Source organism: Neofelis nebulosa, chromosome 13 (genome assembly GCF_028018385.1).
Source record: "Neofelis nebulosa isolate mNeoNeb1 chromosome 13, mNeoNeb1.pri, whole genome shotgun sequence".
NCBI classification, from domain to species: domain Eukaryota; kingdom Metazoa; phylum Chordata; class Mammalia; order Carnivora; family Felidae; genus Neofelis; species Neofelis nebulosa.
In genome coordinates, this window is record NC_080794.1 from 56,687,136 (window position 1) to 56,703,547 (window position 16,412).

General features: G+C 42.0%; 1 protein-coding gene and 1 long non-coding RNA gene across 3 annotated transcripts in view; one reads left to right on the top strand and one right to left on the bottom strand.

The window, feature by feature from the left end:
- Nucleotides 1–826: 826 nt before the first annotated feature.
- On the bottom strand, nucleotides 827–11,970 carry LOC131493072 (uncharacterized). The gene is made up of 3 exons (XR_009252447.1): nucleotides 11,640–11,970; nucleotides 10,681–10,817; nucleotides 827–1,049 (listed from the first exon to the last, which is right to left on the bottom strand). It is a non-coding gene; the product is annotated as an uncharacterized LOC131493072 (long non-coding RNA).
- An 890-nt stretch (nucleotides 11,971–12,860) lies between these two features.
- The window catches only part of TNKS2 (tankyrase 2), a 66,989-nt gene continuing 63,437 nt past the window's right edge, over nucleotides 12,861–16,412 (top strand). Inside the window, exon 1 of one of the 2 annotated variants that reach the window (XM_058697149.1) lies at nucleotides 12,861–13,341. In XM_058697149.1, the coding sequence (XP_058553132.1) occupies nucleotides 13,143–13,341 (199 nt within the window). In that variant the 5' untranslated portion in view covers nucleotides 12,861–13,142. The remainder of the gene's footprint in view (nucleotides 13,342–16,412) is intronic. The other variant, XM_058697148.1, reaches the window with a different exon arrangement.

Below are 16,412 nucleotides of genomic sequence, written 5' to 3' on the forward strand. Positions count from 1 at the left end.
TGAGTTTGAGCCCCATATGAGGCTCTGTGCTGACAGCTCAGAGCCTGGAACCTGCTTCGAATCCTGTGTCTCCCTCTCTCTCTGCCTCTCCCCACCCCCCCCCCACCCCCAGCTCATGCTCTGTCTCTCTCTCTCGAAAATAAATAAAAACATTAAAAGAATAAGTAAATTAAATTAAATATTTTTTTTAATTTTTAAAGTACTTGTTGGTTCTAAAAATTGTGCACGACATTTGGGAGAAGCAATTGGCTATTGCTATTTATAGTTGGCATTTGTTTTATATCTTTTCTCCAAGTGATAGTATTTTTAAGTCAAAATATAATCTACTGAGTAGAATTTATCATGTGCTACACAGTTTCTCCTCTGGTTATCAATGAGATTGTTTCTTCCCTTTAAATGCTTTGTTATGTATTAGTATTTAATGACTTGTTATTTGATTAGTAGAAATAATTCTTTAAAAAAATTTTTTTAATGTTTATTTATTTGAGAAAGAGAGAGAGAGTACGAGCGGGGGAAGGGCAGAGAGAGAGAGACAGAATCCGAAGTAGGTTCCAGGCTCTGAGCTGTCAGCACAGAGCCTGACGAGGGGCTCGAACTCATGAACTGTGGGATCATGACCTGAGCTGAAGTTGAACGCTCAACCGACTGCACCACCCAGGTGCCCCTACTTTTCTTCCCTCCCCCTGCCCCCCCACCCTGAGATTTGGAGGGCAGAAGTGACGCAGCAGCCATGATTTTCATGTTTAGAACTCCGCAGCAGGCACTGTTCTAGCTGGTACACGTTGTCCCTTCTCTCTCTTACCTCACGGCTCCCCTTGTTGACCTGGGAACCGCGTGGGGCCTGCAGTTGTTCCAACTTCCTGTGACTCCTCTTTCACCTCCTCTGACTTCTGTTAATTTGATCGTCTTTAGTTTCTCTCAATAATGATTTGTAGTTCTTTGGTGTGATGGTCTTGCCCAACTTTTATTATATTTATTGCCAGGTATGTGATGTTTTTGATGCAATTGGAGATTTCATCTTTTTAAATTTCATTTGCTACTGTTTGTGACTGGTAGATAAAAATACAAGTTGATTTTTACATTTCGATCATGTATCCTACATGTATCCTACAACCTTGCTTAAATTTAGTTTTAATAATTCATGAACACTTTTGGATGTTCTACATATACAATCATGACATCTGAGATTAATGTGTTCCCTTCTTCCTTTTCCTTTTTTGGACTGCCTGGGACCTCTAGTATAGTACTGAGTAGCAGTGGTAATAAAAGGTAACCTTGTCGGGGAGCCTGGGTGGCTCAGCTGGTTAAGCGTCCAACTTCAGCTCAGGACATGATCTCACCATTCGCGGGTTCGAACCCCACTCGTGTGGGGCTCTGTGCTGACAGCTCAGTTCAGAGCCTGGAGCCTGCTTCGGATTCTGTGTCTCCTTCTCTCTCTGCCCCTCCCCCGCTTGCTTGTTCGCTCTCTCTCTCAAAAATAAACCTTTAAAAAAAAAAGGTAACTGTGTCTCACTGCCCATCTCAAGGGAGGGTTTGTAAATAATTCACTCTTGAATATTATATTTCCCATAGGTTTTTTGCAGATATTCCTTGTCAGATAAAAGAAATTCCTTCTACTCTAAATTTGCTAAGAGTTTTTATCATGAATGGTTTTATTGCACCTGGGTGGCTCAGTCGGTTAAGCGTCCAACTTCAGCTCAGGTCATGATCTCACACTCGTGAGTTTGAGCCCAGCTCAAACTGTACTGACAGCTCAGAGCCTGGAGATTGCTTAGGATTCTGTCTCTCTCTCCCTCTCCCTCCCTCTCTCTCTGCCCCTCCCCTGCTCATACTCTGTCTCTCTCTCTCTCTCTCTCTCTCTCAAAAATAAATAAACATTAAAAAAATTATCACGAATGGTTTTTGCGTGATCGAATGTTTCTTCTGCATCTACTAAGATGATCATGAGTTTCTTCTTTTTTCTGTTAATGTGGTGAGTTACACTGGTAATTTTCTTTTTTTTTTTAATTTTTTTTTCAACGTTTTTTATTTATTTTGGGGACAGAGAGAGACATAGCATGAACAGGGGAGGGGCAGAGAGAGAGGGAGACACAGAATCAGAAACAGGCTCCAGGCTCCGAGCCATCAGCCCAGAGCCTGACGCGGGGCTCGAACTCACAGACTGCGAGATCGTGACCTGGCTGAAGTCGGACGCTTAACCGACTGCGCCACCCAGGCGCCCCATACACTGGTAATTTTCAAATGTCAAACCAACCTCAACAAAAGTCAGTTTGGTCATTATACATCATCCTATGTACACATTGATCGATTAAATTTACTCATATTTTGTTTAGAATTTCTGCATATCTCTTCTTTTTTTGAGAGAGAGAGAGGAAGAAAGCATGCAAATGTGTGCACCAGCAGGGGAAGGGCAGAGGGAGAGGGAGAGAGAGAATCTTAAGCAGGTTCCACACCCAGTACAGGGTTCGACTCGGAGCTCAGTCCCACCACCATGATACCGTGATCTGACCTAAATTCAAGAGTCACCTGCTTAGCCGACTGAGCCACCCAGACGCCCCTGCATATCTCTTCTTAGAAGAGATTGGCCTTATAGGCCAATTTTCATTTCATTTCTTAATGTCCTTTTCAAGCTTTGGTACCAGAGGTTATGTTTAAAATGAATTGGAAGTGTTTCATCTTTTTCTTTTCTCTGGAGGAGTTGTATAAAATTAATGTCATTTCTTCTTGAAATATTTGAAAGGATTTACCCATAAGGCCATGTGGGACTGAAGACTTCTTCATGAGAAAGTTTTTAATTTCAGAATCAACGTGGGGCGCCTGGGTGGCGCAGTCGGTTAAGCGTCCGACTTCAGCCAGGTCACGATCTCGCGGTCGGTGAGTTCGAGCCCCGCATCAGGCTCTGGGCCGATGGCTCGGAGCCTGGAGCCTGTTTCCGATTCTGTGTCTCCCTCTCTCTCTGCCCCTCCCCCGTTCATGCTCTGTCTCTCTCTGTCCCAAAAATAAATAAAAAACGTTGAAAAAAAAAAAAAAAAAAAAACAGAATCAACGTATTTAGTTGATATGGGACTGACTATACACTCTGTGCTGTGTGTATCATCTTATTATATTTTAATGCCTATATAATCTATAGCAATGGCCTCTTTTTATTACTGATATTGGAATTTTGTGCTTTCTCTATCTTTTTTCCCTGACTTACTTTGCTAGAGGTCTCTCAAATTTACTAGTCTTTTCAAAGACCCAACTTTTGTGCCTGTCATTTTTCTCTATTATGCATTTGCTCTCTATTGAATTAATTTCTGTTCACATCTTTAATTACTTCCTCCTACTTTTATAGGTGTATCTTGCTGTTGTTTTTCTAAATTCTCAAGATGAATATTTAAATACTTCATTTTCAGTCTTTCTTCATTTTCAGTCTTTCATTTCCAACTACAGATTTCTGGGGCACCTGTGTGGCTCAGTTGGTTCAGCGTCCGACTCTGGGTCTCTGCTCAGGTCATGATCTCATGGTTCATGGGTTCGAGCCCCACATCTCACATCTGGCTGCTTGCAGGCGGTGTGGAGCCTGCTTGGAATTCTCTCTCTCTCTCTCTCTCTCTCTCTCTCTCTTTTTCTCTCTCTCTCCCCCTCCCTCTTTCTGCCTCTCTCCCCAGCTTGCACTCTCTCATTCTCTCTTTCAAAATAACTTAAAGCTACAAATTTCCCTGTATCTTTTTGGAAGAACACAATTTAAGCCACTACACAGCCTTAAATTACTTATTACTTTTAGTACTTCCCCGGCAATGTTAGGACTTTAGAGCACTTTTTTTTTTTTTTTTTTAAAGAAAGGCAGACTGCCACGTGCAGTGCCTCATTTGGATGTGTCTGGAATCTTGGAAGCTTGACTACCCTACATTCTCCTACAAATGGACCTTGAGAGCTTGTTTGGAGGTTCTAGCAGGGGAGTGCACCTACTCCATACCCTTGACCGAAGAATGTCCTCCTGTATCGGGGAAGGTCATCCTCTTGGACCGAGCGCACAGCTTCGGGAGCGATGCACATGGAGCGGTGAGGGAGGAAGGGGACACCCGCCTAGCCAGCCAGATCAGCCGAATCAACCCTGGCGATCAATGGGGTGACAGATGTCGCAGCCAGATCACCCTCACATCCAGGACTTTCGAACACTTTAACCCCATTTACCATTTCCTGCCTTTTGTGTTACTGTTATTGTATATTAATTCTACATATTAAAAAAAATTTTTTTTACATTTATTCATTTTTGAGAGACAGAGCACAAGCAAGGGAGGGGCAGAGAGAGAGGGAGACACAGAATCTGAAGCAGGCTCCAGGCTCCGAGCTGTCAGCACAGAGCCCGACGTGGGGCTCAAACTCACGAGCTGTGAAATCATGACCTGAGCCGAAGTCGGCCGCTTAACCCACTGAGCCACCCAGGCGCCCCTGCTTTCCCTTTTTCTCTTAGTCTGCTGGATCTTCAATTTACCTATATGTCAGACCTGTTCACTATGTCCCATTTGTGTCTGCTGAGATTCTCTTTTTTCTTAATCCATCTTCTCCTTTTTCTCTATTTTCTTATATCTATTCATCAAAGTTATGCTTAAAATTTGGCTGATATCTATAAATCTGAATCACCTGTCTGAGCTTTCTCTTGTGTTTTTGGTCATTTCGTACTGTTCCTTGGTATGCTTGATACCTCTTGATTGACAGTCAGATATTGTTTGAAAATTTACAGAAGCTCTGGATGATGAGGGAATCTCCAAGGAATGTTCTCCATTTACTCTGCTAGGCAGGCAGAGTTAGGGCTGATCACCTTAATCTACTCAGGAATGAAATGACTCAATATCGGGCTGCAGTTTTCCTAAAGGCTTTTTCTACCCCTTCATCATTCCCACAGGTCATGGAGGCGGAACCTCAGAGAACTGCCCAGACTGTAGGTTGGAACTCTACAGACCTGTCTTGAACTCTAATCCTTGATACTTTAGTAGCCTGAGATGGCCACAATCTCCACTCTGCTTTTCAGAAAGCCTCTGCCCAGCTTCTTGCCTCCTATACTTTGCAGGTTCAGAATTCATCAAAATAGCTTGGAAAAAAACTGACCAATGGGGATCAGTTTTCTGCCCAGTCAGGCTTCAGTCTCTTTAGATCCACAGGATCACCAAAAGCTCTGATGGTTTCTCTGCCTTCCAGCAGCGGCCCTTTCCCCAAGAATTTTATGGGTTTTCAGCCACATTCCTTGAATCCATAATTGTGAAATTCCCCATGGAAAAAACACAACTACAGGATGTTAGTTCAGCTCTCCATGGTTTTCCCCTGATCAGAATTTTGACCTCTCAAGTTCTAAGTTGCCTTAGCAGCATCCCTAGACTCAAGATTTTTAAAAAAAAATTTTTTAAATGTTTATTTATTTTTGACAGGGAGAGACAGAGCATGAGCGGGGGAGGGGCAGAGAGAGAGAGGGAGACACAGAATCCAGAGTGGGCTCCAGGCCCGGAGCTGTCAGCAGCACAGAGCCTGACGTGGGGCTTGAACTCACAACCCACAAGATCGTGACCTGAGCCGAAGTCAGATGCTCAGCCGACTGAGCCACACAGGCTTCCCCAAGATTTTTTTTTTAATTCAACCTCTCTAGTTATTCTTTTTTTTTTTTTCAACGTTTTTTTGTTTTGTTTTTTTGTTTTTTTGGGGGGGACAGAGAGAGACAGAGCATGAACGGGGGAGGGGCAGAGAGAGAGGGAGACACAGAATCGGAAACAGGCTCCAGGCTCCGAGCCATCAGCCCAGAGCCTGACGCGGGGCTCGAACTCACGGACCGCGAGATCGTGACCTGGCTGAAGTCGGACGCTTAACCGACTGCGCCACCCAGGCGCCCTCTAGTTATTCTTAAAGGATGCATTATTCTGCCATAAGTTACTCTATCATACTAAATAAAAGTAGAAGTTCTAACCACAGAGTTTTAGAGCTCCCCCACCATTAAAGCTATTGATTATCATTCAGGAAGCTAAACCGCTGAATAAGAGAGTTTATCTTTTTTTTAATTATTATTGAGAGAGAGAGAGAGAGAGAGAGAGAGAGAGAGAGAGAGAGAGAGATTGAGTGCATGCATGAGCAGAAGCAGGGTAGGGGCAGAGAGAGAAAGAGAATCCCAAGCAGGGTCCGAGCTGTCAGCACAGAGCTCTAACTCACTAATCCTGAGATCATGACCTGGGGCAAGATCAAAAGTCAGATGCTTAACCCACTGAACCACCTAGGCACCCCAATCGTTTTTCTTAAATCAGGTATATGATGGTCTCTAAATCCCAACTGTAATTAGTGTGTCCTATGACAAAATACACATTTAAATTATAGAACTTATCATTGGACTATTTTGTCCAGAAACGAATGAGAAAAATAAATATGCAAAATAAGAAGTATTTCTCACAGCTCTGGGTGCTGAGGCCAGCAAATTCACGTCCAGTGAAAGCCCTCTTTTTGGTTTGCAGATGGCCGCCTTCTTGCTGGATCTTCACATGGCGGAGAGATCATCTCTCTTGTGTTTCTTCTGAGGGCACTAATCCCATTGTGAGGACTCATGGCCTAATTACCTCCCAAAGGCTCCACATCCAAAAACCTTTACACTGGGGGTCAGGGCTTCGACATACGAGTTTTGGTGGAGACCCATTCAGTCCATAGCAGCCATGAACTGTGTTCTATGATTAACTCAATGGTCTGTAGCTGTATGTGGTAAATGCTGCATTTGCCACTGAGACCCCTCTCCAGAAATGGAGGACTTCTTCCCTCAGCCGCTGGAAGTGCTGCAGGAAGGCAGCCCTCAGCTCTCAGCTTTCTTTGGGCATTGTTTTGCCTGAAGAAAAATGGCCCAAGATCATACCTCCTTCCAAAGGTAGCTCATATCCAGTAACTGATCGGTGCAGGAGGTATAAGTATCTGTTCCCCTTGCCCAGACTTGGGATAGTTTTGAAGGGCCATTCCAGATGCAGACCTTGTCATCAGGTTGGTTGATTGGGACTGCATCTCAGTTCAACTTTCTCCCTCTACCCAATCCTGTTTCATTCACCTCCCCAATAAAGACCGCTGACTAATAAATGTCTTGCACGCCAATCTCTGTCTCAGAGTCAGCTTCCCAAAGAACTCAAGTTGTGACACAAACATTAACATAAGTACGTGTGTGTTAACCTTTGTTGATGTATTTTTCTCTTTTGCTGACCTCCATTTTTCAAACTTTCAGCAACAAACATTCTGGGAAAAGAAAAAATGCAGAAGTTTTTTGTGTGTGCTTTGTTTTTGGTTTTGTTTTTACAAAATATGATGAGGATGTATTTCTATCGGCTTTAGCAATAACAAAATGTGCCGGATTTTTTGTCTCTGGCGAACATAAAATAACTGAAAATACATAGACATTGAAAAGTCAAAATACCATCCCTATTTAATCAGAGGAATTCAAAGGAATACACAGATGAAAAGTAAATGCACATATAATCAGTTCCCATTAGGTAGCAAGTTAAATACCAAGCCAAAACTTCCTCGCTAAATCATTTTGCAGTGGCTGTCTCCTTCCCAAGCTCCTGCAACATCACACTTGAGCAGAGGTCACTTAGTAAGCCTAAAGAGTTCCCTCACCACTCGTTCATTTGACCAACCTACCTGCCCAGTCTACCATTATCTTGTGAGCTGTCAATCCCATACATACCTATGTCTGACAAGCATTTCTTACAACCATCAGTGGCTCTGTGTATTAATTTCCCAGGACTGTTGTAACGAAGTACCACAAACTAGGTGGCTCATAATAACAGAAATGTATTGTCTCATAATCCTGGAAGCTAGAAGTTTGAAATCAAGGTCTCAGCAGTTCCATGCTTTCTCTGAAACACTCTATGGAAGAACTTCCCATGCTTCTTCTAGCTACTGGCGATTGCCAGCAATCCTCACATGAATTTTCCCCTATGTGTCTGTGTCTATGTGTCCTTATCTTTCTTGTAAGGGCTCTAGTGGTTGTACTTGGGGCCCATCTTAATCCAGTATGACCTCAACTTAATTACATCAGCAAAGGCCCTATTTCCAAATAAGGTCACATACTGAGATTCAAATTGCACATGATTTTAGAGGAGATACTATTCAACTCAGTATGTATAGTCTGCCCTCGGGCTCTCCCAGACTCACATCCATCCCATGTGCAAAATACATTTTATCCTATCTCCAAATCCCCCCCAAACCTTAATGCATGGCAGCATTAAATCTAAATATCAACAATCCATTTGCTCTCTCTCTGAAAAAAAATAAAGGATATTGAATACCTATCTCATACCGTACTCCAAAATCAAGTCCAGAAGGATTAAGGACACTTACATGTAAAAGGCAAAAATTTTCACTGTAGGAGAAAATAAAGGATGTGTTTTCCATCCTAGGATAAGGGAAATTTTCTTAAATAAACACACACAGGGACACAAAGTAGATGAAAATATTCATAATTCAACTATATTAAAATTGAGACGTCTTTTCTTTGGGAAAGTAAACAAGCAAACCACAAACTGGGAGGAGGTAGTTTCAACACTGACAAAGGATTAGTATCCAGAATGTATAAAGAATTCCCAGAGCTCAGTAGTAGAAGGCAAACAACCCAACAGAAAAATGGGCTAAAGATATAAGTAAGCATTTAATGAAGAGTAAGTACAAATAGACTGTAAACATATGAAGAGATACACTTTATTTGCATTTTTACATCATCTTAATCATTTTTATGTGTACAGTACAGAAGCGTTAAGTATATTTGCATTGTCCTGTCACCATTCATGAAGAACTCCCACCTTTCAGATGAGAGCTGCAGGGCCACATCAAGCCTCCATGTATTCATGAGTCTATTTCTGGACTATATTTCATTCCATTGATTGATTTAGATATTCCTCCTCCACTACATCGTAACACATCCTCCAATACTATCTTAGCACAACTTGGTAATAAATTTTGATATCAGGTAGGGCAAACCTCACACCTAACTCTTCTTTTTTTTTTTTTTTTTTTTTTTTTTTTTTTTAGATTTGGTCTCCCATATACGTTTTAGGATCCATCTCGAGTTCCTTGAAAACCCCATTGGGATTTTGATGAGACTTGCATTGAATTTATGGATCAATCTGGGAAGGATTGCTATGTTAATCATATTGAGTCCTCCCATCCTTGGCCATGGCATATCTCTCCATTTATTTAGGTCTTCTTTAGTGAATTTCAATAAAGTTTTATCATTTCCTTCATACAGGTCTTGCACATTCTAGTTTTATTGCTATCATAAGTAGCAACTTTTTTAAAAAATATGGCTTATCAAACTACTGTAAAAAAATTTTTTTAGGGGCGCCTGGGTGGCGCAGTCGGTTAAGCGTCCGACTTCAGCCAGGTCACGATCTCGCGGTCCGTGAGTTCGAGCCCCGCGTCAGGCTCTGGGCTGATGGCTCGGAGCCTGGAGCCTGTTTCCGATTCTGTGTCTCCCTCTCTCTCTGCCCCTCCCCCGTTCATGCTCTGTCTCTCTCTGTCCCAAAAATAAATTGAAAAAAAAATTAAAAAAAAAAAAAAAATTTTTTTAAAGCACTTGGAGACATTTTAATACAGGCTGAATATTAGATGATACTAAGGTATTGATGTGAATTTGGTTAGGTTAATATGTTTAAATGGTATTCATTATGGTAAAAGAAAGTAAGACCTTTATGTATTACAAACTTATATTTGAATATTTACTGGTAAAGTGACATGATGTTTCGTTTGTTTAAAAGTTAATAAAAATCATTTTAAATAGTTTATTTTACAAATGAGGAAGAGCTAAAAGAAGATTGGCAAAATAGTGACAAGTGTTGAAGCTGGGTAATAGATACGTGGGAGTTCATTATACTATTCTCCTTATTTTTGTGCATGTTTGAAATTGTCCACAATAGACTTTAAAATTATATTTTCTACTTATTTTTTCTAAGGTATAGAAAAAATACCTTACAGCAACCCTAACAAACTAGTCCACTTTATATAAATGGGATCATACGGTGTTTATCCTTTTTGTTACCAGCTTATTTCACTTGTCCTCAAGCTTCATCCATGTTACAGCATATGACAGGAATTCCTTCTTTTTTAAAAGATGGAATAATATTCTATGGTACATATATACCACATTTTGTTTATCCATTCATCTGCTGTGAACACGTAAGTTGTTTCTACCTCCTGGCAATTGTGAATAATGCTGCTGTGAACATGGGTGTGCAAATATCTCTTAGAGAGCCTGCTTTCAATTCTTCTGTATATACACAAGAGGCATTACTGGATCATATGGTAGTGTGATTTTAAATTTTTTGAGGAAACACCATACTGTTTTCCCCAGTAGGTGCACCACTTTATAGTCCCACCAACAGCGCACAAGACTTATAAAATTTCTCTACATCCTCACCAGCCCTTATTATTTTCTGGCTTTTTGATAGTAGTCATCCTGATGGATGTGCAGTAGTATCCCACTGTGGTTTTGATTTGCATTTTCCTAATGATCATTCGGTTTTTAAAAATGCTAAGACCTTTTTGAGATACCATTTACATCCACTATATTTATTGGAAAAGTTAATCTGACAATACTAAGAATTGATGAGACAGAGACTTTTAAAAAACATGCTGCTGGGGGGCATGTAAATTATTAACAATCTCTTTTGAAGGACAATTTGGCATTACCTTGTAAAGTGAATTCATTTTCCCTAAGATTCAGTAATTCCAGTCCTAGGTAGTTGGTTCCTGCAGTGCTTTTTAAACCTTGAGTCCACACTCATTTGTGAGTTCTGTACTCCATTTACTAAGAGTCACAATTAGCCCTGGAGAAGTAAATGTTGTTTTATTATTTTGTGAAACTTTTGTTTTATATATGTATGTTTACTGGTGGAAGACACTAATTGTATTTCTTACACTATGAGTAATGGTGAAAAAGTTTGAAAACCTCTCATTAATTCTTGCACACGCATACCAAGAGAATGTAGAAGAATGTTCATAGTAACAAAAATCGGAAGCAAACCTAGTGGCCCATAAAATTGTAAATTTGTGGTGTGTTCCTACAAGGCAACTCTATAAAGCAATGACAATGCATGCATGCGACTTACATACGTATCCTTAAGTGAAAAAAACACCACAAAGACTGACATTTTTTTATTTTTGTTTTTTAAATTTTTTTAAGTTTATTTATTTTGAGAAAGAGAGCACAAGCAAGGGAGGGGCAGAGAGAAGGAGAGATCGAATCCCAAGCAGGCTCGGAGCCATCAGTGCAGAGCCTGATGTGGGGCCACAAACAGTGAGATGATGACCTGAGCCGAGATCAAGAGTCTCGAATTCGGCCTAGCCACCCAGGTGCCCCAAGACTGACGTTTTTATAAAGCTTCCAAACGAGTAAAACTGAACAATATGTTGTTGAGAGATACACACATGGGAAGGGATTAATAAGAACAAATCAGTAAATAGGGAATTCCCAGTAAATAGGGAATAATAAAATTAGGAATACATTTGGCAGGTGAATGAAACGGGGAAAAAAAGATGCAATAGTATTGGTGTCATAGGTCTTATGTATTCATGGATATTCATTTTATTAATATGCAACATAATTTAAATTTATACTAAATATATTTATATGTAATTATATAACTTACATATGTATAAAAAGGTTCCTTCCTAAAAGTGCATATTCTCTGTCTTCTTGCACAGTAGTGAATCAACCCAATAGAAACTGAATTTCCTGAAAAACAGGTTAAGAAGTTAAAGACCACAGGGGGAAAATGCCTGTCAGCATGCCAAAGGTCAACATGTATCATTTCATGTAAGCATATCTTAACTTTCAAAAGTTCCCAGAGGCCAGGGCAGGGAGTAGGGAATGATAAATAGCTAGATCACTACCATTTTTTTCCTCTTAGTTTTGAAAGAGAGAGGGAGAGAGAATCCCAAGCAGGCTCTGTGCTATCAGCAAAGAGCAAAGACCCCCCCCCCTCCCCGCCCCCACCCCGCCCCAGGCAGGGCTCCATCCCACGACCCTGGGATCATGACCCAAACTTAGAGGCTCAACCGACTAAGCCACCCAGGCGCCTGGCTAGATCACTACCTTAACCGTTACAATTATCTCTGTGGTTTTCTTGCTTCTGTGGTCTACATATACATCGCAAATCATTAAACTTTGTCAGCCATCCGTATACCCAGTGTATCCACACCTCATTCAAATCAGTACAATATTGATATATGTATGGGCCCGTTAGTTCTGAGCTAATAACGATACCAAGAGTAATTAATCAGAGCCATCCCTCTCAATAATTTAGAATAGGAACAAACTTTCATCGCTCTCCTAATTTCCTTTAAATGAACTTGGGGCAGCTCATCCAAACTTCCCATGAAGTGGAAAGTAACTCATTCGTTTTCGAGAAGTGACTTACAAGAAGCAACAAAACAGCAGTTGCAGGGGAAGGGAAGAGACAGTAAACAGAAAAGAAATCCCCCGCCCTCACCCCACCCCCGGGAGAAAGGGATTGTGGAAACTGAAAAGTGGAGACTAAGAATTCTAAAAAAAATATGCAAGATCGGGGAAAACCTTTCAAGCGCTCTTTTCAGTGTACAACAATAAGGAAATTCAGCTCAGGAAAACCATGCCTTAAAAAAAAAAAAAAAGGCAAGAAACAATCATTCGACTTCAGCAAAACCCACTGCAAAGATGGCGGTGGGACGAAGCCCCTTCTCCTCTCGCCGCCAAAGGTCCTCGCCTCGCATTTCCCACAAACCCCTCCGCGCCGCCCGGCTCGCAGAAACCTGCCGGGCCGGTCGCGGACCACTGCGCAAGCGCGGCACCACGTCACGTGCCCTCCCAGGGCTCAGCGGAGCTGGCAGGAGGGGCCTTGCCAGCTTCCGCCGCCGCGTCGCTTCGGGGCTCGAACGGCGGGTTCGTGCTGCCTCTGCCGCCGCCGCGGGGCACCCGGGGGTCGCGGGGCCAAGCGAGGGGCGCGCGGCAGCGTGGCCATGGGACTGCGCCGACCCCGGTGACAGTAGGGAGCCCAGCGGCCCGGGCCCTGAGCGCGTCTCCTCCGGGGGGCCTCGCCCTCTTGCTCGCAGGGCCGGGGCTCCTGCTGCCGTTGCTGGCGCTGCTGCTGGCGGCGGCGGCGGCGGCCAGGATCATGTCGGGCCGCCGCTGCGCCGGCGGGGGCGCGGCCTGCGCGGGCGCGGCGGCCGAGGCTGTGGAGCCGGCTGCCCGCGAGCTGTTCGAGGCGTGCCGCAACGGGGACGTGGAGCGAGTCAAGAGGCTAGTGACCCCCGAGAAGGTGAACAGCCGCGACACGGCGGGCAGGAAATCCACCCCGCTCCACTTCGCCGCAGGTAACCGGGACCAATGCCTCCTCGCCTCGCCCCACCTGCGCACCCGGGCTCTCAGGCCTGAAAGCAGACACGGTGGTCCTCTGCTTTCCTCGTAGGACTCCGGTGCTGGTCGTCTCGCTCTCGCGGATTGGGGACCGAGGCGAGGACTTGGGGCTAGGGGGCGAGCGTGTCCCACTCCCTGGAATTTTTTTTTTTTTTTTTTTTGCTTTGTTTTGTATCAACAATACCTGTACCAACTTCCGGTCTTGCTACTCTCAAAGACTTCCAGACACAAGAAAGAGTAGGGGACCTAGTAGACTTTGTGATTTGAAAGGCCAGTGATCTTCCAAAATCTGTCGTTCTTGCAAGTTCCACTACAGCTCTTCCTTTGTAAAATGTGACGATGTAATTCAGGAGGAGTAGCTTAATTAGCCGTTGACACGTTAGTGTTAATGGGTTTATCAGGGTCGTCAATCATTAGCAAGTTTCTGGAGAGGCTAGAACTGGAAATAGTCAAGTTTGGGAAACCTGAGATCTGACTTGGGCTGGGTGCGGGTGGGTAGTGGTTGCTACATTAACACTCAGTTGGGGTGGACAGTGGTAGGATGAGGGAAAAGATGGTACAGGAACTTGAACTTGCATCTAGAACTGAAGTTGGGACTAACCTCGCCTCATTCTGAGTTTAGATTGTTTGAATTACTTTTACTTAATTATTTACTAGGTTGGCTTTATAAGTGTACTAGGTTTAATTGAAGAATTTAAAAGAACTAGAAATGAGACACTCAGTTTATTTCCATAAAGCATTTAAACTTTTCGCTTCGAGGAAAGGTTATATATCCTCAAGTGAGCCATGCATGATTGAAAATGGGAGTGGGTTCTCATACTTAGGATAATCTTGTTTTTTTTTTTTTTTGTATTACATGGTTGTTTAAAACAATTTTGAAAAAAGCAGAAGGATGAGTTTTAAAGCATTCCCTTCTTTTAGAGTAGGCATGATGAGCGAGAAAGAGTGTAAGAAAAATTTCCTTGTTCACAGATAATTGCTTTTACTTGATTTGTTTGCTTTAACTTGCCCTGTTTTAAAATCTAAATACTACTAGGAGGTAATGCTTTCTATATCAGGTACAACTTTGTTGGGTTCCTATTGGGGAGCCTTTTTAAGAGGAAGGTATGGAGGGAGAACTAGAAGCAGCCTGTGGGCAGCAGAAAGGAAAGGGGGAAAGCCACTGAAGTCAGATCTCACCTGTTTGCCATTTTGCCTAAAATTTTAGACTTTTCTCAGCTAATTTGGGTTGTCTCATTTGGCCATGTAGTCAACATTTAAGCAACTGATTTGGCAAACTCATAACCAACTGATAAGTAATCCAAAGGGTAGTGTTACTTAGATTCTGTTCACTTGATCTGTGGGATAAAAATAACCAAGCAAGATCTTAGTTGCTACCTTTCAAGAATCTGGTGTATTAATGAGTTCATGTCTGAAAATAGTAGTATTTAGAGATTATGGGATTAGCTTTTCTTATTGACCTTGTTCCTCCCCCACAATCCCACCCTCGGTTCTGTCCCAACATTTCGAAGTACTTTTTTACATAGATTTCATGTGACTCAGACTGAAGTAAAAAAACTTGTTTTAGGAACCAATCTATCTCACTATTTACCCAAATTATCTGGTACAGGTCATATGACTAAGAATTTAAGGTACAAAGGGAGAATAATAAAATAAAAATTGTGAATGGTGTACATTAAATCAGAGCATTAAAAGCCCTGCATTTAAACCCAGGCATATGAGAAACTCATTTAAAAATTAGTTTTGTAAATTCAATCTGAGTTATTAATGAGAAAATATGTTTTTTGTTTTTAAGTTTATTTTGAGAGAGAGAGAGAGAGAGTAAACAGGGTAGGGACAGAGAGAATCTCAAGCAGGCTTCGTGCTAGATCCCAACAACCGTGAGACTGTGACCTGTGCCGAACATTAAGAGTTGGACAGTTAACTGACTGAGCTGCCGAGACACCCCAGAACCTGTTTTAATTTTTAAATAAATGCATTTAGCTGCATTTACTCTTACATATGGAAAATACATTTAATAATCTCTTGTAGATAGCTGTCAGTCATGTTGATATGCATGTAAACACGCCGTTGGAAGCTCATTGTAGGTGTGGGGACTATGTAACTGCCTGACCAAGTAGTTTCTTGTGTTTGTACATTATAGAGTAAGGTACAAAGGGGAGAAATGTTTTGTTTTGTTTTCAGTAGGCTTCGTGCCCAGCACAGAGCCCAATGAGGGGCTTGAACTCACAACCCTAAGATCAGGACCTGAGCTGAGATCATGAGCTGGAATTATGTGTAGCTTAATCAACTGAACTATCCAGGAGCCCAGAAAAAATATATATATATACTTTTAAGCCAATTAAAGGGGGAAGGGGACATGTTTTTGTCTTTCTGTTTTGATGTCCAGGGAATAGGAATGAGAGATCTCTGCAGACCAAGGAAATGAATCATGATAGAAGAACAGTTTAGAAAAATTTGGTATGGCTCAGTCGGTTAAGGGTCTAAAATATTTAGCTATAAAGAATAAATTGCTAACCCCAAAGGAGTTAAGTTCTTCTGTTAATGAAAAATAACATAAATAGGAACTTTTTTCCTATTAGGTGCTTTTTACTATTAAACTAGATTGCATTTCCTCTAGATAAATACTCTTTAAGAAGCCATTTCTTATGAGAAAAATTGTTTCCTCTTCAGTCCCCCACCACACACAAAGGATATGAATGATTTTTTTGTAATGCATCACAAAACTTGTAGCGGCAAGTTGATGGTAGGGAGACTGCAGCTCTAATTTTGCTAAAAGCAATAACACCTGAAATTCTTGACGGTGTAATCCCCTAGAAAACAGCAGTTTTCAGTAAAGGAGATTGGTTCTCTGAATTTATTTCTGAAAGATGAAGAAGAGGGACAGAAACTTTAGGAAAAAGCCATGTTGTTGTCTGTCACAGCCAAAGAAGTGCATAGCGTGCTGTAGAATCTTAGGATGGGGTTGGGGGTGGGGATAGAATTCCATGACTTCGGTCTTTGGGGTGTGCGGAGAGGTATCATTCAG